The sequence below is a fragment of the Festucalex cinctus genome, chromosome 4 (genome assembly GCF_051991245.1).
Source record: "Festucalex cinctus isolate MCC-2025b chromosome 4, RoL_Fcin_1.0, whole genome shotgun sequence".
NCBI classification, from domain to species: Eukaryota; Metazoa; Chordata; class Actinopteri; order Syngnathiformes; family Syngnathidae; genus Festucalex; species Festucalex cinctus.
Genome location: NC_135414.1, coordinates 24,103,824 through 24,129,899, shown reverse-complemented (window position 1 = coordinate 24,129,899; position 26,076 = coordinate 24,103,824). Strand labels below are relative to the sequence as shown.

The window sequence follows — 26,076 nt, the reverse complement described above, 5'->3', positions numbered from 1 at the left end:
CTATTTAAAGAAAGAAAGAAAGAAAAAATAATAATAATTTAAATGGTAGAAATGTGTCAGTGTGTCGGGTTAATGAAAAACCATTCAGGGATATGTGTTCACGACTTCTTTCAACAAATGTGAGCAGGAAAGTGGGCCAACTTTCCAGGCTAATTAACCCAGTGGGTGTCAAGCTATTTATCTTCGACTGAATGTGTGTTTTTTAAATTTACTTAAATTTCTGTCATCATCTTTAAATGAACAGTAAATTGGTCTGGACTTTGAGTAGTTTGAATTAAGCTTCCAAAGCTGGAACTTTACCCCTGAGCCAGTAACTTTTGTCTAAATTTAGGTCCAGTGTAGTTTATCAGGGCCAAAATAAGGTCCTACTAGCTGGGTAGTACATTTATCTGAGTGGAAACTTCAAGAACCTGAACTGACATGTACCAAGAACTAAAAGTTCCTGGAACCAAAGGTTCTTGTATAACTTCCATTTTAAAAATCCCAAAATATCCAACCTGAACCGACCTACTTTTAAGTACCTCTTTGTTTAGGAACTGGTCGCTGTGGTACATGTTTAATACACACAATTATATAGTAAACAGTCAATTGTCTGTCTGCTTTCATGTTACAATGATTGGCATGTGACGCAAAGTAAACAACAAAGTGAATTATGACTAATTCAAAGTTGTCTTTGATTTCCAGTACTTTCAGCACGTTCTTTGTAATTTTCTGGAAAACTGCATGCGTCTTGCCATTATGCCGTCACCCTATTTATGCAGCTGACGGAGGAAACGCCTGCCTGATCAGGATATACCTGATGTGAACCCAACTTCGTCATACTGAACTGTGCAGTTTGTTAGATATGTTTAGATAGTGTCCTTCCACAAGACTGACAGGTGGTTGTGTGCATCCACGTGGTACGTTACTTATTAGTTCGCTGTCTGCCTCAATTGTTCAACATTTCTACATTTTCGTAAATTTAAATGCAGGGTATCAATGATTTTGGGTGTTGTTCCACATTTGTAAACAAACCAGTATGTGCCAAAGTATACAATTAAGCTACACAAATGCAGTAAGAAAGTCATAGTTGTAGTAAACAATAGTATGAAACCAATTCGTAGGCCATAAATATAAAGCAAATGAAAAGTACGGTGATAGGTGAGGTTGTCTACTTGTGTCACGCCAACAAGTTCATTATATGGTGTTTGTAACCTCAAAACCTTATGTCGAAACTAATCTAACGAACCTCGTGCCACTGTATATGGTATACAAGTATGCGCTGGTGTTTGCTCTTACTGCCTTGGAACCGGCTGCAATGTCCATCTCTCCAAAAGCAGCGCATCTTGTTTGATGACCGGGTCGCTGATGGGGTCGCTCGGTGGGCACTCGTCACCATAGCAACAGTCGGGTAGGAGCATGACCTCGATCATGATTGGGATGTTGTTCCTCCAGAGCAGGATCACCTCCGAACGGGTCCGCCGCGCCTGTTGACACTTTTGACACGGACAGGTGGAGGGTGGGTAATCATTAGTGAGTGTCAACATGAGGATACCTTAAAGTGTGTGTGTGAATGGGGAGGCGCAAAGCAGATGGGGCCCAAGCAAGACTCACACAAGAAGCTCATTTTGCGGGTTTTAATTGTCATTGTTCTCAAAAATCAATAAAGAAGCAGCAAGGGACACATCATGTTTTCAAACTAAAAAGACAACCCTCGAGAGGATAAGCGGCTCGGAAACATGACATGAAATTCATGGCGGGCCTGCAGTTGTTATACCTGTGGCAGTTTATCGCTGCATTCATGCTTGTGAAGAGGCGGCATGGCCGACTGGGCGGGCGGACAGTGCAGCCCCTCGGTCCTGCCCTTCACCGAATATTCTGGCGTCCGTCCCTCTGTGATGAGCAGGGTCAGGAACACCAGGAACTCTTCCGCATCATACTCGAAAAATTCCTCTGTCGCATCTAGATGAAGCACAGGAAGTGCCGGAGTCAGAGTTGTCATAATCTGGACTGACCGCAACAAACCATTCGGCGGAATTGTGCTTGATTCTTCAGCCGAGGTCGATCTGTTTTATATTGATGCTCGTGCATAAGTGTTTTTGATTAAGGAAAATGTACTCCATTATGATTGGATTGGATTCATACAGTAGCACAGGCAGCTTTTGTCTGAGTTCCTTCCACTCTCCAAAATATGGTGTGTAAAAGTATGTGTACACACTCACTGTGTGTACACATACAAATCAGTGATGTAGATATCCTGCAATTCAACCAATAACAACAAACAAGGCAATAGCTCATTATCATCATCATTAATAAGCAACACCCTTGTCTTGTCTAAATCGGACCACGTTTAATCTATGACTACCTTATGTGCCAATGCACTTTTTTACAGTCATTACAGTAAATATCAATAAATATCTTTTTTGCCCTGTGATGACTTATACTAACGCAGCTGTGAAAACGCTGCACGCAATTCGTAGCATCAAAATGTCATATGTCTCTTGTATGCTGCATTCATCAAAACAAGCCTAATATGGCTTTTGCATTCGGAAGCAATTTAACAGAATTTAACAAAAAAACATCCAATTTCTAAGGTGTTCAGATGCATTATGTGGCTGGCAAATCTCATTTGTCTGACTGTTACATTTAACTGAAGCATTCCTTGTTCTGACTGGGTGTGTGGCACAACATTTCCACTTTGGTTGCTTCAAAAGGGAATATATTTAGATCTTCCATGTCAGCTAAGTGTCAGGGGGTGATGATGTCACTGTCTGCTCCCTCCCTCACGCACAACCACAAAATAAGCATCCTTAAAGGAAAGGATGATCTTTCCACAGTTGTACCAAGGAAGGTCTGGCTGGGTTGTGTTGTCAGTCCTGAACCTGAGCAATATAACTATGTGTGCACAGTACATAAGTCTGACAGTGACTGAATTATCAAAACCTAATTTCATATCCTAATTGAATTGCCAACAAAGCTTTTTTGGAGAACTTGTATGCATGTCAACCAGTCAATCCAAGATGAATCAGATGTATTTTTAGAAGAAGGTTGAGCATCTCGGGAGGAAGCTCATGAGTCCCGCATGAGGCCAGCTGACAAGCAGCAGCTCTAAAGAATGGCAGCTTCCACTCTTTGCAAAAGCCTCCTTCACGTGGAGATTGTCTCTATAAAATTCAGCCGGCTATCTATCTACACACAAGGTCCGCCTCAAAGGTTTAGGAAGCAATCTGGCGCCCAGCGATGGAGGCGTGTCAGCAGCATCTGCATTTTGAATGAGCCGCTCCGTCGTTCCAGCTGTCCCATTTACAAGGCAGTCAATGCACCACTGTCTTCATCGCCGCTTATCAATGTAACATTTGCGGCTTTATAAAAGGAGGCTAACAACCGACTTCCAGTAGCTCTCATTACGATATGGGAAGGCGAAGTAGACATACTGAAAAATCTGGCTGGACTTCAGCCTCAATTTAAACAAGAGCACTCAGTAAGTGTAGATCTCTGCCAAGATTTGAACATTTGTCACCTGTCAAACAATGCTGGCACCTGATTTTGTTTTTACATTTTGATCCCTTACAACATGTTTTGATGAAATTCAACAGAAATACTAAATGGGATTGCTACACATTTACTATAAGTCAGCTTAGATTTGACAATGTTATTTATTTATTTATTTATTTTATGATTGATTATAAGATGATTTTTATCTTCTCCGGGTACTCCGGTCTCCTCCCACATTCCAAAGACATGCATGGCAGGTTAATTGGACGCTCTGAAATGTCCCTAGGTGGGCTTGTAAATGTGCACATTTTAAAAACATGTATGTCAGGTTCATTTAAGACTCTAAATTGTCCAAGAGTGTGAACCAGGGTTCAAATGGATGGTTGTCTGGCTGTGCCCTGCCATTGGATGGTGACCAGACAGGGTGTAAACACTTTTGGCCCAAATCACCTGGGATTGGCTCCAGCTTGCCAACATCCCTATGGAGAACAAGCACTATAGAAAATGGATGGCTGAAATTACTATGCCCATACTCCTCATAAAACAACCATCTTGCCATAGCCTAAAGTGCAGGCAGGAAGTTACATGCACAAATTAACACCGGAGAGAGTACAGTAGAGTCTCTGGCCAAGCTAACTCAATAACAATGAAAAGAAATTAAGTGGATATTTTTCATTCTGAGTCAGAAATTAACGCACATATATACACCCACAAGATCAGGTTCGCCAGCTGAGACACTCTCAAAATGTGCTAAGCATTCTGTGTGTATGTAAGCAGTCACACACATTCCTGCGGGGGGAACTCCTCCTCCACGCTTCTGAGCGGCTGCTGCTGCTGCACGTGGAGTGTGGTTCAGTCCAACACAAAACATACGAAGGGAGGGCAGGGGGGTTGAAGGGTGATGGCGGGATGCTCTGTGGGGAAAAGGGGGGCAGTGGGGGTTCTGTTCACCAGCTGGTAGCGCTTAGATCATTTTCTTTATTGGCTCGAATCGGAAAGGCATTAACGAGACACCGATGATGATGATGATGATGAGGAAATAAAACAAAGAGGAAGGCTATGGTGATGTACAGCAAGGGTCAAAGCTGAAGGTGACGGTCCATCACCACCTCCACAATTATGTGCTGACTGTAGGCGCACGAGTGGGTCGCTGCCATCCTACTATGGGGTGTTTGGGCTAAAGGTGCTGGAATATTATATGGGAGCTGAACTGATCAATGGCGATAAAAGGGGAAAAGAACAACAACCACATAACCGCCGCCTACAGCGCGCACGCACACACATCACGCAAGGGCGCCGGTTGGTGTCAGATTGCGGCTTTTCAGGAGGACAGATTCTTGGAGCATGCAAATTACCACCCTGAAGGCGTGCGTGTAACAAAAACACCCATGAATGCTAACAAATACAGGCACAGTGGCACACAAACACACACACACCCCCTTTGAAAACATACAGACTTGCATACATACACACTGAGCTGGACAAAGGGCTAGTGATGGAGGGTTTGGGTAAGGGGCCCAGTGTACGCATAGATGAGAGCTGTCATGCTTGAATAGAGCATTCCTCTGAAGCCTACACACACAAAGACACGCATCTTGAAGGGAGGCTGGGAGGTGATCAGGATGCAGGACAGCACAAAGAGACAGATTGGCGGGAAAGCTCCAGTTAGACATAAAGCGAGAGCTGTGTTCAACACTTAGAAGCACATTTAGTGCTGCTGGTATAACATCAATACAGCTAGACAAACCCGAGGTGTCTCGTTATGGTCAAATATTTACAGTGAACAGCACATCTTTTCGTTATGCTTTTTGTCTAATTTGGGAGATTTACGGAATAAGCCACATTATGTATTAATCATTAAACCTGAACAGGATTCAAAGTTCAAAAGTACACCTGTACCCACTGGCCTGTGACCAAAAACAGTGTCGCTGTCTATTTATAATGTATAACCAAGCTCCAATCGAGGTGTACCTTTGGAAGTACTAAGCGTATCTTAAGTCATGTTTCTTGTCTTGTTGGCTTCTCTTAGATTTTGTCAGTGTAAATGTGGTCGAATCAAGACTGAAGTCCTCAAAGAGGATTACTGGAATTTTCCACAATTCTCGTCGGTTTATAACTGAAATTCCCGATGGCCAGCCTGCATCTCACTCATTTCTGCTGCCCTGTTGTGCTTAAAAGTCACACCAGACGCTAGCTTTGAAAACTTCACCCACATAATTACCCGATTGCAGTATTGCATGCAGCAATTTTCTGATTTTGTGTAAAACTCTACGGCTCCGATGTGAATGCAGCTAATGCGTCATGCTATTATCACATCAAGCTACGTGCGTTGCTTATTCTTGCTATCGCCACAATCCAGATGAGGGTTTATTATTGTTCCCAATCGTACCATCGCGAACCGACCTGCTTGGTGAAAAAAATAAGAGGCTTGGATAACGCATCCTGCTACAGATGCGGATTATGCGTCTGCACAAAGCAACACTTGAGCCTTCCCTTTCCCACGTGCCCGCAACCTCTCCACTGTTTGTTTCCACGAGGCAAATGTGAATTGCGTAACAGGTCAGATTTAGATTAGGGCTTCTTATTATTAGAGGCTGTGACCGCCTGCCACCAAGTGTGAGCTGGAGTCCTGCCTGTAAATCGGCTGCTTTGGCCAGGACACACAAACACGCACCTCTCAGCTGTCTTCATGTCCCCGGGCCAGCAGCAGATCAGTGCAGTAATGTGGGATGGAAAATGTCCTCCAGGATGGGGGAGCGAGGGTCAGCTTTGGTAGCTAACACGTTATTCAGAGCCAACACAGCGGCAATGCACACTGTAGGACAATTTGTCATCACTGAAGAGGCAAACGTAATGCTCATTTGTTTTGGCCATTGCTAGTCTAGTGTGGTGCTTGGATGTGAGGAAAAACAAAACCAGGCAAATAAACCAATTTCAGCGTTTTGAACACAACAGTGTTTCTATTTTAACAGAGACAGATGGGACGATAGAAGACACGCATGCACACGCACACTTTCATATAAACTGGCCCATTAATCCATGCAGGGTGGACACTGGACAAACAATTGTGCAAGCTCTGTCCCGTTCTCCATTGGGCAAGCTGCTCAGCCTTGCATGCAAACAATAACGCTCACTTTACACTCCCATCTAATTTGAATAGTGCTAATAGAAGAATGGCATCCCGCTTGGTTGAGTTCTCTTATTTGTTTATGAGCACATCTCATTCAAATGAAACCGAGAGCAGCAGCTCGAAGTCTCGCCAGCAGACGATCAAAGTCAGAAGCACTGACTGGCTTAACTGCACTGCATCTGCTCGAATCAAAGGGCTGTGTGCCTTATGCACAGTACTGATAATAACATGCAGTCAGGGAGTGACGAGGCACAGATTGGAAAGGGAGAATAACAAAGGTCTGTGCTGATGCTGGGGCAAATTGAAGGTACAAGAGCATTTCCAAAGAAATAAACACTATTTGCATTAAGAAAAACATTCACTGGCTGTCAAAATTTGTTAAAGCAACAGGCAGTGCCATACTTCTAACCAAAAGACAGTTTTACTAAAAAAAAATCTGTTCTTCTGACGTCCTTTCATATCATACCTCAAAATTTTATGTACTTTTTTGTTTTTTGTATTTTTTTTTGTATGTGCGCGTAGTTTGTTGTTATGCAGTGTAAATTGAGGAAAATTAATTATCTAAAAAAAGAAAACCAGTTGGTTGATCTTAATCTAGTATAGTTACTTTCTCTTCTGTATCCATAATTACTATTATTACTATTAATAACACTCTTTACCCAAGCAAAAATACATAATTTTCTTATTTTATCTAAATAGTCAATGATTTGATAGAATTTTCAGAAGGATATTTGATTACCAAAATATTCGGTAGCTGCAGCCCGATCTAAATTAGCAGCTTCAAACTAAAAGGCTTTTTATATTTAACCTCTTCACGTACAGATTACAGACAAATTAGCAACTCGACGTTACGGGGAAGGTGGCCTTGTCATGATAGACAAGGCAACAAAATTTCAAGTCAAATACAAATTTCATGACAAAGAATCTGATGCTACCACTTAAGAGGTAAAATCGGCAGGAAGACTTCAAGCTACCATTATGTGTCCATGCTATTTAGAACAGCAACATAGAAAGCAGGCATTAAATGTTGACTTTTAGAGGCAGTGCAAAAGGGTCAAAATGAGATTCTTTTCTTCTTTGCTTTACACGGGCAATCAACTGTGTCTTTTTGCAATTCTAATTTCTCCTGATACTGCATCAGGACATTTACCTATGCATACAAAGAAGGTGCGAGAATGTTGTTTGGTACATTTGTATCGGTAGCAGTGTAGCATCACCAAATAAACACTAATAACACCAATACAATGACAATCTTAATTATATTTATTGGCAGAGTATGTTAAAACATGAACAAAGCTTGGCCATCACTAATTTAGTGTGACATAATCATAGCTGATGAATGTTGTGATTCATGTGGACCAAGATGCATACACGCCGCGCACACACAGTTGTCTCTTAAATGAATATAGGGAAGCAGAGTGGGAGATTACCCTGACAGCGCTTCCATGCCAAATCTTCTTACTGCAGCCCCCGGTGAGATAAATATAGACAACTTGGTAGCGTTCACAATTTTTCCCCCCTCTAACTCTGATTTCAAAGCACACTGCTTGATAACTGTCTGGGGTGCATGCAGGCTCCGCCCTCACGCTTCAAATTAAATTGATTTATGCATAACAACGCCATTAGTTATTGGCCATATGTCTGCTGTGCGACATAAGTGCACACTACTTGGCAAGTGCAGTTAAGTGTTGTCTCCTCAAAGGAAAATTTGACTCAGGCTGTATTGTATTGTAGTGCCAGTGTGTATTTTTTATTTTTTATTTTTTTTAAGATTCAAGAATCAAAGTGCAGCCACTCTAGCTCTACCCCGCGCCAATCAGAGCAACAAAAATGACAGCCTTAGTCCCAGCAGTCTGTAGGGCGGGATGAGGACTGGTTAACTTGCATGAGAAAGGACCGCCTCTCTCAAAACAGGCTAATATCAATGAGACAAAATATATATATATATATATATATATATATATATATATATATATATATATATATGTTTAGTGTAGAGTATGTCAGTATGTATTGTAATATAGAATGTGACATGAAAAAAAAACAGCTTTAGATCCTCACATTCTTGTAACTATGTCACATTTTCATGAAATAAGAAGTGTTAATACTGCTGAATACATTTTAAAGTAAAACCCTCAAAAGGGTGACATGGTAAAAGAAAACAATTATCAGAGCTTCGCCCGTGGCAATGTACGACAGCACTTTTCCTTTTCCCGTCCTGACATAAAAGAGTAGCTCCGGAATACTGACTTAACGACAAGCGGAGAGCAGTCATCAGTGGTCACACCAGATTAATAACCAGAGGGCAAAAATGGACGTTACCACGGCAACAGGGACATTGTGTTAAACACTCCCATCACTGTGATTGAAAAAGTGGAAATGAAAGCGCACGTTTGTATCTTTTTAATTGACACCGAGTAGTGGACTGAACGTTCTCTGGTTGTGTTCTAGCTAAAGACTACACTCCAAAAACATTTGTACTTTAGTGATTACAGCATGTTTGATTTGTCTGGGCTGCCATAATAGGGCATCAAAAATGTCCTCATCTATACGCGTGCATCTTCTCCTTTGTGTCGTTTGACTGCAGGAGCTTCCCTCCACCCTGTTCTACTTTACAGTAATAAGACGTCAGCATAGAGCTCACCTTTCCTGTTATTGTCTGTTTTGCGCCAAAGCAATTAAAACTATGGAAGTGGCAGTGTGTCTGTACACAAAGTGACAGGTCGAGACTAGCCATGCAATGGACCAGCAATTGTCAAATCAGTTCAAAGCTTGTAAAAAGTGGGATTTCAGAAGTTTTTGTGGGGAAAAAAACAAATCGATAGAAAGCATGACATCATCACCTTTGTGTGTCTAAAAGTAGCCTATGGGGGGGGTCTTCAATCACTGAGAATGAAAACAACAACTACAAAATGTAAACTATAGATTATATCGTGTGAAGAGAAATTTACTACAACATTCACTTTAAGTAATAATGCTTCTTTTATTTTTCAAAGGCAACTCTGAACTGGGATGCACGTTAATTATGCCACAGTAGAGAGGGTCCTTAATTTATGATGGAGTGTTACGCAAGTTATGCAACCCTAACTTGTACCCAAGTCTAAACACACCTAGTCAATCACGAACCTAACCACACTTTTTGGGTCCCAAGCTTGTTTTTAGCTACTTTTTTTTTTTTTTTTTAAAGCAATGATTAAGCTCTCATCCAGCAAACCTCACCAATCTACTTTGTTAACTCCTAGTTCATAGCAGAATGTCTCAGTATGTAAAGTTTAGCAGCGGTTGCTGTTTTATTTGCATATATGCTACTTCAAGAACATTAACTCAGGATACAAGTGTGTCTACCGCTCTCCCACACTGCAATACAAAGGGGCAGATTTTGAGCACACATAGCAACAAGCCCTGATTGGCTTACGATCCTGAGTACAGTTCCAGCTGAGGAGAACCCTTCCTCTGTTTTGTCAACTCAGCTGCCATTGTTCTCTCCACACACATACATAAATACACACGCACACTTTGTCACCTCACTTGGTCCTCTCTCACACCCGCCCGCAATTGTTCGGCACAATCAGCAGTTGTTTGTCAGCTGAGCAAAAAGTACATGTTACCGAGGTCACATGACAAATGAACCACGAGTCACTTGGGGGTGAGGGAAACAAAGTACAAAAAGTTTGCATGAAACAGACAGAACTCAGCTGCTGCGGAAAAAGTAGGCTGTCTTCTCTATAAGCCAAAAAATTCTAATCTGGTATAGATCAACAACAACAACAAATGCTACACTCATAGAGTTAAAAAAAAAAGAAAAAAGAAAAAAAAAAAAAAGAAAATTGCAATTTAGCTCAGCAAATCTTTTATAAGTGCATTGGAATAAATCCTATGAAATGTGGTGAGAATTAAGAGTTCAGTTCTGAATGATGAAAAACCCAAACAAAGGCTGCCTATTAAGGTTAGGCGAGTGTGTTAGGTTTCTACATTTCACCCAACAGGATTAACCAGTCGATGAGTTTGATACTTATACTCTCCCAGAGTGACCTCAAGACAAAAGACTTAATGTTTCAAGTTAATATTTTTGTAATCCCAGTGGGAATAAAAAGAATTTAGCCAAGTTAGGCAATGACCAAACGCACGAGGCATGTGTGTGGTGCCAGGCTAAAAGGCTTTAGCCAACTAGGATGCCGAAGCCATGTTGGAAGTTGGAACACAGTTTGCCCTTTTTGTTGTCAACAGCCATGGCAACTGAAGACATGGAACGGCAACTGCCTAAACTACTTAAAGGCACCATTTATTCAGAAGAGTTGCTCGTAACTAGCATGAGGCAAGCAATCACATTTAAACCGTGACTGCATTTTTCCACCTTTTTGCACGCGTCACAGTTCTGTATTAATGGCACTGACACCAAATGTTGTAATGACGTCGACAAAGCAATTTTCCACCTTGAGTAGTTGTGTCAGAGCCACAAAAGATGTGCCTGTTTGTAAAGACTGCGCAATTCTGGATTAGGTCTGCGAAGATTTAACACCCACTTATCCTGTTGTGTTGAAAGCAACTGTTGCGGTCTGACGATTATTTGATACTTTAGACTAGATGCTTAAATCACACAATTATCTGTACAGTATTATTAGGTAGGATTCTACTGAGTGTTGGTGGTGTCAATTTGAGAATGCTCAAATGTTACAAATAGCGTGTACGCACGTATGGTTAATAAAGGTGTTACATTTATAAATTTGCCAGTTTAGATCACTCCAGAATGGATTTAATTTGTCTGGAGGTTTCGCTATACAAGTGCAAAAGAGAGAAGAAAAAAAGACGCACGCTAGATTGACTTAAACTCTCACTCTTGAGTGGGCTGACAAAGGGATAAAGTTAAAACCAGGTTCCTCTGACATTTACTTTTTCTACATCTCTTTATTAACCGTAGCCATCATCATTCAGAAAATGCCACAAAAAAAAAAAAATATATATATATATATATATTTCGCAAATGGCCTGAGTGGCCTTCATGTGAAGGTCAGGACAGGTTTTTTTTTTTTTTTTTTTTTTTTTTTTTTTACAGGTTAATTAAAAACTAAAAATAAAAAATGCATATATTTTACCTATTTTGCCCTCACTTTTTTTTTTTTTTTTTAAACTTTTACTTGCTCATTTGTGCTTGATTGGAATATCCCATTCGGACCGCGACGCGTGGACAATGTAATTACGTAAATAACAATTTCCGCTTTTAACTTAATATACGTTCAATAAAAGACATTATATTTATGTCACTCACCACGCTAAATAAAGTTGTCGGTTTCATCCTCGCTCCATAAGTGTGGTTCTTTGCTGTGAGTGTCATGGTTGTTGACATTGGCTTGAGTATTTCCAATGGGTTACATGCCAGAAGCTTATATACTTGTATTTACTCTATGTGTATATAGACATAAACTGTGGCGTTTTCACCAGAGACAGAAAATAACGTGAAAACGCAGCAGATAAATCAACGAGATATTCAAGGGAGGCTCCTTTAGCGAATAGGACGGAGCTGCGCATACAAGTCGTGACTACATAGACCAAGATTCCTTGTGAATCAAATAAGCGAAGAAGACGACGAAGAAGAAAATAGTGTGAAAGCGCAAACATTCGGGTTATGAAAGGGGTAATCCAAGGGTCTTATTTAGGTTCATATTCGCGTTATTGCGCATGTTTACATGGCCTTTCAAAACTCGAATATTGGCAATATTCGGATTTTAAAAGAGTTATTGCCTGCATGTAAACGTAATCATAGATGAAAGACTTTATTCCACTCACCCACGTATACCAGAGTACAAGGACAACTTGTATGGTGTGAACCTGACATTTTGACCTTGAAATTTTTGTAGACGCATTACAGCTGGAGTCCCTTTGCAAACTGACTCTAAAATGCAATTTTTGCAAATGTGAAATGAGTAGCAATAGAAGGCGTTAGTTGTCCACATCGCACAATTACCTTGAACAAAATTGCCATGAAGCTCACGTCCAAAAAATATTCAGTCTCTGATAACGACGGAATAATGCGCAAGAGATTCATTCTTTCTACGGTCCAAAATATAGTTCAGCCTCTGATGGAAGCAGCAGGTCTGATGGTTGCAGCGGCACGCTCAGGACACTGGGGCAGTAGGACACCCTGGTCTGTGTCTGTAACCAGAGCCAACCTCGAACGTGAACGCATGGGCCTTTGACCTCGCCAGCGCTTCTCATGCCAACTTCTCGAAAGGGGAGATACAGTGAAGCAATCCGAGCAGCGTCGCTCAGGAGGTTGTTAAGGAAAGTGTGTCACTTGTGGAACTGACACAGAAGTAGCGGTTGATGACTGTGTGGGCAGTCTTCAACACTAGCCTCTTTACAGGGAGATCCTGAAAAATAGACACACCAGAGTTGTGACCGCATTTAACCACTTTTGCCTGTTATACAACTCAGTGAAGCGAAACATTGCCATAGCTGTGTGGGTTTTCACACAGCGAGTGACATTCCGCAATCAGGCTCACACCACTTCATCAATAAGATCATCATTTAAATGTGTGACAACATTAACACCAGCATGGGGTGATGTATAAAACGCTTGTCAGGTGGTGGTGGTTGCTTTTACCACAATTGGGTGGGAGAAGTGAGTATTAAGATGTTAAACTTCTCATCCGAGCAGAACATCAGACGGTCACAGAATATTCGAAAGGCAACTTGGCAGAAAAAAAAAAAAAAGTTGTGAAGATGTCAGCTTTCACAGCCAGTATAATAGGGGCAAGAACTTGATGGGTCGACACTTGACAGAACTACTCGATGAGGAAAGTGAGTAACTTGTGGCAGTGACATATTGAGGTGGCGGTTGATGATTGCGGGTGGCCTACAAGCTGCAGAGCATTGGGACAAATCTGTTTGCACAAATCTTTCACAAAGTCGTGCACAAATCAGATTTGCCAACTTTTTTCAAGCACCATAACACACAATGTACTGTACCTGCAAGTGCAATGCAACGTGCGCACACGTTGGCAGGTCTAAAATACCAGTCAGTACAATAGTGCGCTAAGAACGAGCGCTAGCTATAACACTGCTGGTTTGCATAAGTAAATGGAGTTACAAGCTCAGCCACGGACTGAACTAAACTCGCAAGTTAAGGTACGAGTGAGCTAGCCTTCGTCTGTCAACAAGACTATAGAATTTACTGAACAATTTAGAGCACCATTACCAGTGCACTATTCAATCAAAAGACAACAGGGGAAAAAAATACCCAGCAAAAATCAGCTGAGTACAGGGGGAAAAAAAGAACATTAAGCTCATAGAACAGAATAAGACTTGCTGGCAGCTGAACTTGTGCAAAGATGAAGATCTACGGGATTGATGACTCTTGAAAATACTCAGGCCAATTGGTTTGCTTGACTTGACGAGATACGTGTGAATGAACAGGAGTAAAGAGGACAGCGGTCTCAAATTTACTGAACCCTCACACTGATGTTAATAAACAATGTGCTCAACGCCTCCACAACGAGTCCCTGAGGTGCTCTCTGTTAACGGTGTAACCATGTATCTCCTAGAGAAGGGCTGGGAGACAACAAAACCAGGTAATTAACTGCCAGTTTTAGATTTTGCCTTATTAATTATAGTTAGGACAAGTATAAGTGCCCTTCCCATGCTGCTGCCTTTATGATCACCAAAATAAAAAAACTAAAAAAAATAAAAACATCACAATAACAGTCACTGATAAAAAAAAAAAAACACAAAACAAAAAAAACATTACAAAGACAGACCTAAATTCACCAAAACCAAAACCCCAAGAGTGATTCAACGAGCCACTCCACACCTTTAAAGTAGACTGCATGTCCAGATGGCTTTTCCTGTTGTATAGCGATGACATCACTATAGAAAGGGTGGCAAGCTGGCAGCAGAAAGATGACCCATGCTGGTACTTTCAGCTTTAACCAATCTGCCGCTAAGACTTTGCAGCTTGTTAACGCTGAGCCTCAGTGGTGTGTCGAGCACTTTAGCATGTGCAGTCATCATTAAGCATGTGCTTGTTCCATTAATACGCAAGTGCATTACCGCACTGGGAAAACTGGGAAGTTCAATCCCTTAAGATCTGACTTGTCACAGCATCAGGGAGAAATGCTGGCCCAGGATTGACCTTCATTAGCCCCTTGCACACTGCCTGTAAAAGCATTTTTCTGCCTTTGACATAGTATCAATGCTCTAACAGTGCCCGGATGCAACTTTTGCGGGAGGAATATAAAGCAGCACTTCAGTGGCTAATAATAACATCAAATTAAAAACAAAAATCTGAACTTGACATCAAAATTGTTGTACTGTGATTCGAAACCACTTATTTTGCTCCTTGCTTTTTATTGCGTTATTTTTTTTAGGTGTACGGCACCTGTCCAAATGTCTCACAATCCTACAAGCGGTACAGAAAATGGATGGATAGATGGATTTACTACCTTTTAAAACCATCATTCATCAAACGTTTGAATTTTCCAACTGCAAAATGGCCTTTGTACATGTCAATAAACTGCCAACGTTGACAGTTTTTACAACTTTTCAGTTAAAATGGTCTCATGTTAACAGCCTCAGAATTTTACCGTCCAAAGTCAAATATTTTTGTTAGGCGAAGTTGTGTTTTGAAATAGCGGTCAACCAGTCTGTGTCGCCTGAAGCGCCTGCTGTTAATAGCAAAACTGAAATGTTTGCAGAAGAAATGAATGAAGGCGTACACAGATGGGTTCAAAGCGGGCGACCGTTGTGTTACAGATGCAAGCACCTGTTGCTGATAACTCCTGTTGCGGGATAAATCACCACCGTAGGAGCTGGCAAACAATACTGGACAAGACAGGTGCTGGGTACGTCACTCTGTGTTATCTGGGGCTCTTTGTCAGCGAGAGTGCAGAGTCGCTGATCCGCTTGCCTGAGTCTGGGACATCTCAGGGCAGCTGTAATCTGGCCGAGGGCAGGACAGAAGGTAGGCGGAGGAGTGGAGTAGGGGTTGAAGGGTGTGTGGGTGTGTGTGTGTGTGTGTGTGGGGGGGGGATGTGTGTGTGTGTGTGTGTGGGGGGGGGGGGGGGGGGGGGGGTACCTAACGGCCCAATGCAGAAGGTATCGCCATACAAACACACAAACTACTTTAGAGAGAAGTGTGCGCCAGCTGACTGGCCACATTTAGACAGAAACAGAGTTTATATACTCTATTTCCTTTTCCTTTTTAAAAGGTCTCCCCAATAAACTGAGTTGTTTCTAGAAATATCCACACAAATATACTGAAACCGCGGTCACATGAAGTATTGAAACATGCGCAGGGCATATATGGCTTGATGTATTTTTGACACAGAAGTTGAAGTTGTTTCGTTGTAAAACCTCAACAATAGAAAAAGCCAGAATCTTGTCCCATTCGAAATAGACTAAAAGTCATTTTATATGGGGAAAAAGGAATGCATTGACCCTCTGGTTGGCTAAAAAACTGCTAGGCCAAACCCTCTTCCACTGAGCGGTGGAAGCAGTTTTGGGTTTTCTTTATAGGACCTGTAAAAAGCGGTTGGTTGAACCACACAGTTCAACGCTGCAATGATTATATTAGGAGCAAACTGTTGAACGTGCACTCCCACACTGACCTGACTCATCGCTCAACCCGCAGCAAACCAAGGGGGTCAGATGACTCTGGTTAGCACGGCACAAGAGCTCATGTTGTGCCCTGAGTAACATAACCGTGGCCCACAACATACAACAGACGCCTGCTGCATAATCAAATTGTTTGATGTCATTTTTTGTTTTCCATAATTCCAACTTGTATCCAGTAATCAGAAGTTAGCTGTCTGCTTTACATTGTTTTCCTTTGAATAGATGTGATCTATACTCAGTACACTAAGCAGACACCGGAATCAGTACAGCTGCAAAAGCAAATTATGTATTTAAACAACTCTCAGTAGATGCACACAATACCAACATTAGATATTACATGTAAGATGTAAGACTACAGGACTGTCTCAGAAAATTAGAATATTGTGATAAAGTCCATAATTTTCTGTAATGCAATTAAATAAGCAAAAATGCCATACATTCTGGATTCATTACAAATCCACTGAAATATTGCAAGCCTTTTATTGTTTTAATATTGCTGATTATGGCTTCTTTTTTTTTCTTTTTTTTACTTGGTCTGAGGAAATATTCTAATATTTTGAGATAGGATATTTGAGAGTTCTTGAGCTGTAAGCCATAATCAGCAATATTAAAACAATAAATGGCTTGCAATATTTCAGTTGATTTGGAATGAATCCCGAATGTATGGCATTTTTGCTTATTTAATTGCATTCCAAAAAATAATGGACTTTATCACAATATTCCAATTTTCTGAGACAGTCCTGTATAGTCAACAAAGGGGTCAGTGAATGCAAATCACAGATTCATTCAGTCATTCATCATTTTCTCAATTAAACTGACAACCCTTTCAACCTACAGTTGAAGAAATAGGCACTGACTACTTGAAGCAAAAGATTCAACAAGTATTATTAACTCTTACAGAAAAATGTGTGAATAAACATTTTGCCTATCTTTATGACACATCAGTTTTTGTCCACGATGCTCCTTATTTTATGGACATTAGATTTGGGTCTACTCTGTTTGCGATCATTGTTATGCTGAAGTATTTGTCTTCATCTTCAGATGTTTTTGGGTCAGAAGTTATTGGTATTTGGGACACTCAATAATTCCCTTCACCTTGACTAAAGCCCCATTTCCCTGGAAGAGGAAAAACAGTCTCAAAGCATTCATGATGTACTTTCTTGGTAATGTGCAGTGTTGTTTTTGTTCCATGAATACCTTTGAGAATTGAGACCAAATGGTTCAATCCTGTTCCCATAGTACCATAGCTTTTAGGAGATAAATGCTTGACGTTTTTAAATTAACTTTGACCATGGTTAAATTCATTTTAGTTATGTAAAGCAACTGACACATTTTTCTTCTCAGTTTTCTTCAAAGACAGACTTCAGTTACGTTGTAACAATTTCCGAACCAATTACTTTCAACAAGCACACCTACTTTATGCATTACACTTGTTGGTTTTGTGGGCCATATCTTTTGCTGTACGGTAGGTCAATCACAGGAAATATCCTGCGAGATGAGCTGATTTACGCCTCAATCTAATAGCAGCAACCGTCATTGCTGACAGATGAGGATTGATCAGTATGTTACACATGTCTGAAGATGTGACTTCTAACTGGTGGGTTGCTCAAAAGCCAGATACTTCCTTATGTACCAGTCCATGTGTTTGGTTCATTCTAGTGGCATCTACCCAAAAAAATCCAAATGCAAAGAAATAGCATAACACTACTTTATATAATCAATGAAGAGACTTGCAGCACAAGATGGTCATTTTAGTTGACTTTTGAAGGGTACTTGTAAATATTTGGTCGAAATTCAAATAAGACAAACAGATTATTAGCCCTTTTTGACACATGTAGGGTAGCAGAGTTAATATTTTCTCTTTAACAACAGATGGCACACTTCTGGACAAGTCCAGACAAGTCGTCCCTCCAACCTAGAACTGCCAAGGGTGCCTCAAATGAGCGTCCCACAGTGAGAGTGCCTGCTCTGTTCTCCTTCATGCTCAGTTGCTAAGTAAACACCTTTTCTCAGCACTGCAGTGCCTTTCTGTGAGCAACGCCGTACGAGGGGAGTGGACAAGAGAAGGCGTCTGGGCAGTGAGCATCCCGACCGAGTTCACCCGCATCGGAACAATACAGCATGTTCTAAATTCACAATAGCGCGCCGCTGGCTGCCAGTCATGGGGTAGACTTACCACTGTGGGCCAGCATCTACTGGCACAAGCTGTCATAATTGGAACATGGCAGCCAGCGTCGCGCCAAGATGACACTGTGATAGTCCATGACGGGTGAAGCGCAGACTGGGGGGCTCATTTATACAAGATCAGTTTTAACTGGAAACATTGAAATGTTTATACATGACAACAGATCTTTCGATCCTTTAAATGCCAACATTTTAAACTCAAAACATTTCTGCTTGTTTGCATGACAACAGCGTTAGGAAGCCTTGAAATGCCCACATTTGTAACTGAAAACATGGCTGATAGTTTGCATGACAACAGCATTTGCAAAATGTTCTAGTGGTCCCACAGACTGCAATTATATTGTCCTAAAAGTTTTTAGTTGAGCACAATGTGTGTGTCTGTCTGTGCTTGTGCTGCTGCATGTGACATCTTAAGTACTACTAGTATTTTCGACACTAACTGGCTGTTGCTGAGGCGAGGCCAACACCATGGAAAGTTCACATTTGCAAACTCCGACAAAATGGTCAAAGCGTGCAAACTGCATTGACTATATACGTAAACTGGCCGCCACTCAACTCACGTTTGGTCTTGCCGCAGCATACGACAACCAGAGCAGTCCAGTTGTGATGGGAGTGAGAAATGACCTGGATGAATGGGAAGATCCCCCAACATGTGGAGCTCCAAGTTGAAGTCACGCCCCAACCTTGCATGGTATCATTCTTTTGGAATGCAAAACGAATGTTGTGTCGTTAAGATGCCCTGCAGAGAGGCCTATGGTCTTCAACAAGTTATTGTTTGGAAACTCTCTCATTAATATTCCATTGAATTGTAAAAGGCTAGTTGAGCTGCCTCAACTAGTCAAGAGAAACTGATTTTTCTTTTTTGTTATATGTTGGAGGCAAAATCATTGAGTGTCACTTTGAATTCACAGGCATTTTCCAATTAGGAAATTAGGAAATTCAATTCTTTTACACTCTCTTTACCATTTGGTTTCCATTTTCTGAACCACTTGCTCCTCACAAGGGTCACGGAGGTGCTGGAGCCTATCCCAGCTGGCTATGGGCAGTAGGCAGGGTACACACTGAACTGGTTGCCAGCCAATCGCAGGGCACACAGAGACGGACTGGTTCAATATCTTTGTGCCAAATTATTTCTACGTATGTCGTGGCCTAATCCATTGGTAAAAAAATATTCTGATTTACTTTGATCTTTTTTGTAATTATTTTATTCATCGTTACGGCCCTACACACAGTTGGACACTAGTCATACTACTAGTATGCCAAAGTTGTACTAGTGAAGACAAAGAGCAAATTAGCTATCATGGCTATCAAATAAATGCTCAGCGGATTTCTATCAAACAAACAACCCCTAACACTGAAAAATGTTAAGTTTGTGCATGCGTAAGTTAAGTACTGTACTACTATATGTGAACCACAAACACACATGGGAAAATCCAGTTTTTATTAGATCATTGTGACATGAAAACACCATCCCCACAGCAGTGTGAATCCTGCAATCAGTCTTACAAAAGGCAAACGCACAAAAGAGAACACGGCCGTAAAACGTCTCGCTATCACTCAATCGGTCGTGACCATCATGACGGCACATGACAGCCGCTGTCGCCATCTTACTGTTCACAGTTGACCCAGCATGCCAAGCTACATTATATAGGAGGCTATAATTACCCAAGCGGCAATGCCCTTTATATATATTTTTTGATCCATCACATCATGGAAGATGTCTGCTTCTGTACAAAAGAAGCCCTCAAGAGCAATTACATGAGACTGACAGCAGAGGTGTATGTCACCAACACAACTCTGTGTCTTTCATAACCTCATCAAAACACACAGGGCCACCCCCGTGATTGACTGCAGCTAATCTCATCACGCCGCTGTCACCAGTGTACAATCAATCAGTAAATGCAGATTTTTCATGATCAGAAATGCAGACAGCGTCTCCAAAATGAGCGCCTGTGTGGAATTAACATAATCACAAGCAAGGGTGCCCGCCACATCCCCACTTGTCCCTGTTTCACCCTGATCACTGCTGCAGACATGTAAACAGGTTGCTGAGCATAAGGCGGGCTGCCTCATTTCCACAACAGGGCTGCTACTAAAAAAAGGGAAAACAAATAAGCTGACATGGAGTAGCAGAAAATGGGTGTCCTCATTTGCTTAGGCAAGACGTACACATAAATACAGCGAGGCAACACAGTGACATCATCATGTCTCAGAAACTATTCCAAACACATAAGGATGCAGTGAGGTAACAAAGTGACATCATGTCCATTTTGAGGGTGTTCAACCTACCTCTCTCGGGCTTCATGTTGTCCAGTGTCATCAGGCTTGCGGGGTCTTCTCCCCTCTCGCTTCTTTCGACAGCAAACAGTAGACCCCCAACCCTACGAACCCGCGTTAAGCTCGCCGTCAACAACCCCCTTTGCGGCGCAGCCTGGCTGGGGCTGGCTTGGCCCTATCCCGCTACAAAGCGTCGCTTTGTTAGCATGCTACTGTACTCTGCCATTTTGTTCAAAAGACACCTGCGAGACCCACTACTAACAGTCGTGCCTCGCTCGGGGGTAATAATGGAGGTGGTGGTAGCCAAATAGCTTTGTTTAAACGACAGCCTCTTTTGTTAAACAAACTGGCGAGCTGAGCTATAGTGACAGCCCCCTTTTAAATTCCACCACCTGAGCCATAACGCAAATAGTAACACAGATAGTTAACTTCAACTACGACTCGTACGTGATCAGCGCGTCTTCTTCGTTGGTCGCCATCGACTTGGCTGCTGTTGACTCATTTCAAAACTTTTCTCTCCCACATCAACGCAAAAAAAAAAAAAAAAAAAAAAAAGGGCACGACTCCGCTCGGGCTTAAACTAACGTTTCATTCGCGACTAAAAACTGGCGAGCCAGTCGACTGCTAAACGGCCAATTTAAACGAAGCAAGTACGGATGAAAGAAACACGGTGATCCTGCCTGGTCGTGATGCTTATTACAGTCTGACCCCCTCTTCGTCTTCCTCCTCCTCCTCCTCAACACGCACACACACTCCTCCATGGGTTCTTCCCTCCCCACTCGGCTTGTCAAAACTAGTGTTGGGTCATCGCGAACGAATCGGCACAAAGCAATGGCTCTTGCTCGTGACGTTTTGTATTTTGCACCCTCAGGACTTCGCTAGAAATTATTTCATTATAATGCCTTAAGGTGTTTATTGATGTAATAAATAAATAAATAAATAAATACATACATACATACATACATAAATATTTTTCAAATATTTGGTTAATTATAACATCAAAAGTGTCATCTAACAGTGAGTATCAATTATTGTTTTATTCAGATGTCAGTTAAATAAAATATAAAAATATTGCATAAACACAAATATATCATTAAATGTTTTTCCCAATTCTAAATGAATTCATCCATCCATCCATCCATCCATCCATTCATCCATTTTCTTGACCTCTTACTTCTCACAAGGGTCGTGGGGATGCTGGAGCCTATCCCAGCCGGCTTCGGGCACACCTTGAGCTGATTGCCAACCTAAATTAATTAATAAAAAAATTACAATGGAAAATAACCAGAAATTACGATTCAAATGGTCACATTTATAAAATATACACAAACATGAGTAAAACAATATTTTACATTTTGAATATTAAACAATTGGATAGCTAAACAGTAATTAAAAAAATGAGCCTAAGTTTGTTTTTTGTTTTTTTACAGGTAATTAAAAATAAAAAAATGCAAATATTTTACCTATTTTGCCCTCACTTTAAAAAAATAAAAATCTAAAAAAAAAAAAAAAAAAAAAAAGATAAATTGTTGTAAAGTAGAACTGGCATACCAAAACAGCACACATATGACATAAATAAATAAATAAATAAATAAATAAATAAATAAATAAATAAAATATGTAATATTGTTAAAACACAGTATTACGATTATTATTAGTATTACGAGTATTACGAGTATTACATGTGTTAAACATTGTGTAATAATTGACTTGTGATTGTTTTTATTACAGTGAATAAGAATGAGATTCAGTGGCCACAATCAAAAACACCTTTAATTACTCAAAATGTGAAAACAAAATGATTCAAAATGATCAAAACTGCATGTTAAAAGGAGCCAAAAGACTCGATTCGAACTGCGCCGAGCCAAATGCTCCACATCACTAGTGGCGAGCCGGAACGCCCATCAGAAGTCAAAACACATGAGCACAGCTCTCGTCACGTGTCCCAACAACAGCCCCGCTCGTCGTCACTTCCCTCTTTTTTCCCCCTCCACGTGAGCTTGCATCCATGGCAACCGTCAAGCGTTTAAAAAAGGAAAACTTTCAACAAGAGCTAACATGCGTGTTGCTACATAAAACGCGGTAAGCGTCAAGTTTGCGACGGACACAACAAAGCGAAAGGGAGGCGGGCCGGCGCTAGAATCTGCCAGCTGATTGGTCGACAGGGGATTTGGAAGCGTGTTCACGTGTGCACGTGTGGCGAACATTTTGTTCTGGCGAGTGGTTGGGTAGTATGGATACAAAGATCGTCGATGTTAAGACAATGCGCTTTTCAGTATTGAGTCTGTTGCTGAGTAACTTAAGCACCTAGTAGTAGTAGGACCTATCAACTTTTTGGGATTTTCAAAATATATAATTTAATATAATATAATGTAATATGCATACTGTATATGACTGGCTGGTCATCGCAGGGTTGATACAACAATTCATTTAGACTCAAATTAAAAACTTCCAAGATGATCCCAGAAAATGGCTTATTATTTGTGACCTGGAAACATCTGCTAAAAAGAAAAAAAAAGTGATAGCATAACTTTACAATGAAATAATCTACTCTTATTTAAAAGGACAAATGTGTTGTTGTTTTTTTAATGAGTGGGATGTCGTTTTATGCAAGCTTTGTTTTCACGCTGTGTTGTTTGTTACATACGTACACACTCGAATTTCATCAGCAGTAGGCTACCATCTTTTCAAATGCTTGGACTTTCTACAAACTAAAAGGGCTTCCTTTAAGTTAAGAAAAAGGGTCCATCACCACTCTTTATATCACAGACAAGGATTGCGGCTGTGAAAATAGGGTCAAAGTTCAAAGGATTTCTGCAAACAACAGGCAGTTGACTCTATCCAACAAAGGAACAAAGTTTACACAAACAGACTCGTATTGGTGCTCTACACCAAAATGTCTGACAAAATTAAGGTCTGTACATTTGAGAACCTTAGTAAGCCGTCTTGTCTCAAGTTTCATAAAATTCATTGTTTTCATTTTTTTTTTTTTTAAGATTACATAGCACACGTTTTTTTTCTACTTCTGTTTTTATATACAAAAGTGTAGCAAATTTACTTTATTACACTTCATGCTGCCTCTCACAGGTTCATCTTGGTACGACGGTAGACATCTGGTTTAGGAATGATTGGTTATGTGTGCGGTGTGCTGTCTATAAGAGCACACCAATTACAAATATATTTCCTTGTCATGTGTGGGATCTCTTGCATTTAAAGATGAAGTGTGTCACTTGTGGATCTGGGATGGGCTCCAGCACCGCCGCGACCCTTGTGTGGAATAAGAGGTTAAGAAAATGGATGGATGGAACATTTTTGACTTGACTTCCTCTTAAAAAAAATCTCAATGTCCCCAAAATTGAAACTGGAATAAATAAACTGATTATCAAATTTAGAATGGTAAATTATCAATCAAAGGAACACTCCCATACACATTGGAAGTGACGCTCAACATTTACCATGCTTGATGCAAAAAAAAAAAAAAAATCATTTTGAACTGGTTGGGCACATACATACGTTCCCAGACCTTTTCTTTTCTTTCTTTTTTTTTTCTTTTTTTTTTTAAATATTATTCTGCATGAAAAGTAATGATTAAATTAAAATATATGCCTCCCTGAGGTTACTGGGCCTTGGTGGAGGTCAACTGAATAAACTAACAGTGGCGAAAACAAAGAAGTGGTGAGTTGACATGTATTTACCAAATTCAGGTTTGTAGCTCCACCTAGTGGATAAATGAAAAACAAGCAACCTCTACCCTTTTCCAGCATCGCGCTCTGCACATGCGCACACGCATTATTCTCTCTCTCTCTCTCTCTCTCTCTCTCTCTCTCTCTCTCAGACAAAAAAAATAAAAAATCAGTCACGTGTTCACCTGAGAATATCTCCCACATTCCTCCTACAAGATTTCCTGATATTTGGCATGATGTGACTATATGAAATACAGTCATATTTTCGGACAAGTTTTGGGTACAAAATTGTGTTATATATAGTATATGTAAACACAGTTTTGTACCCAAAACTTGTCCGAAAACATGGAGAGAAAAAAAACAAACAAAAAAAAAAACGGTAAAATCTTTATAGGCACATTCAGAGAGACTCCTATGTATTGTCCCCACAAAGTGACAATACAAAATGATATACTGTACTGTAAAAGGACAATATATTAGTATAAACTCGACAGATACAATAGTACCCTTATTATTTGTGGTCCCCAGGACATCACGCACACATTGGTGACCAAATGGGCCCGTTCTAAAAACTTCATCTATCTTCATAATAGCTCCTCGATGCATATTATGGGCATTTAATTTTTGGTACGCACAGGTGCACGCCACAGTAAGTCCCCATGATGTGACTGTTAACAGACTTTTGTCGCCATAAATCGCTGACTACCTGACTAAGAACACAACTGAATATGAGCCTTTCTTCTGATGTCTACTGCTCCAGACAGCATTGATCACCGATTTAGGCTATTTATCAAGCACATTCTCCTCCAAGGCAAACATGACGTGTTTTATTTGACTTTCTTATCTGACTTGATGCCTTATTGATTCCCTTTGCCTGCTGTACGTCAGCACAAATAGATCAAAACACGGCAATAATGACAAGAAGCAGAATTTGAGAAGTTGTGTGTTAAAACCACTTTAATTATTAAAAAGAATATATATTGTGAAGTGGTTAAAAATATGATAGATTACATTTGATTATTTTTTGGTGGTAAATGGGTGATGACTTGGGTTGTACATATACAGAAACTTTCCATGAGGATGTTGAACTTGAGGGTGTTTTTAGAAGTAGCCTATCTTCTTAAAAAAACAACAATGTTTACATTGTTTTTGATACACTGACTTAAAAAAAAACAACTAAAAAAAGGTGAATAGAGTTGTGTTTATCTGGATGATTTCAATTATAGGGAATATTTAAAGAACCATACTTTGTATCTTATTTAAAGTGACGTCAAAATGGATGATCCATGTGCCTCTCTGGTAGTAGAACCATATGACTCCTCCCAACCAATCAGGAAAGTGAGCATTATGGAATTGAAGTACTGCCAAATCATTGTTTAAAATAAAAAAATAAATAAAAAAATAATTACAACTTTTAAAAAGTCACAAAAGTTAAAATATTATCAACGTTTAAAACTTGGAATTCATAAGTATTTCTATGTATAATAGAAATGTATATGTATAACTATTTTAATGCTACATAAATTAATGACATTAAATAAATAAAAATTGAAGCTGAAATTATAAGTAAGGAAAATAATTATTCATGTTAGTAATGCAATTTATAAAACAAAAGTATATATATATATATATATATATATCAACACAAAATATAACAAATATCAGTCCCCTGCAAATGTAGCAAAGTTACAGTTTATTCCCCCATGGAAAGTTTACAAC

General features: G+C 40.3%; 1 protein-coding gene across 1 annotated transcript in view; it reads right to left on the bottom strand.

Moving 5' to 3' along the window:
* Positions 1 to 21,457, bottom strand: part of atosa (atos homolog A) — a 29,734-nt gene extending 8,277 nt beyond the window's left edge. The window contains exons 1-3 of the mRNA XM_077519794.1: positions 20,687 to 21,457; positions 1,757 to 1,941; positions 1,279 to 1,475 (exon numbers count right to left, since the gene is read on the bottom strand). Coding sequence (XP_077375920.1) covers positions 1,279 to 1,475; positions 1,757 to 1,941; positions 20,687 to 20,717 — 413 coding nt within the window. The 5' untranslated portion in view covers positions 20,718 to 21,457. The remainder of the gene's footprint in view (positions 1 to 1,278; positions 1,476 to 1,756; positions 1,942 to 20,686) is intronic.
* Between the last annotated feature and the right edge of the window lie 4,619 nt (positions 21,458 to 26,076).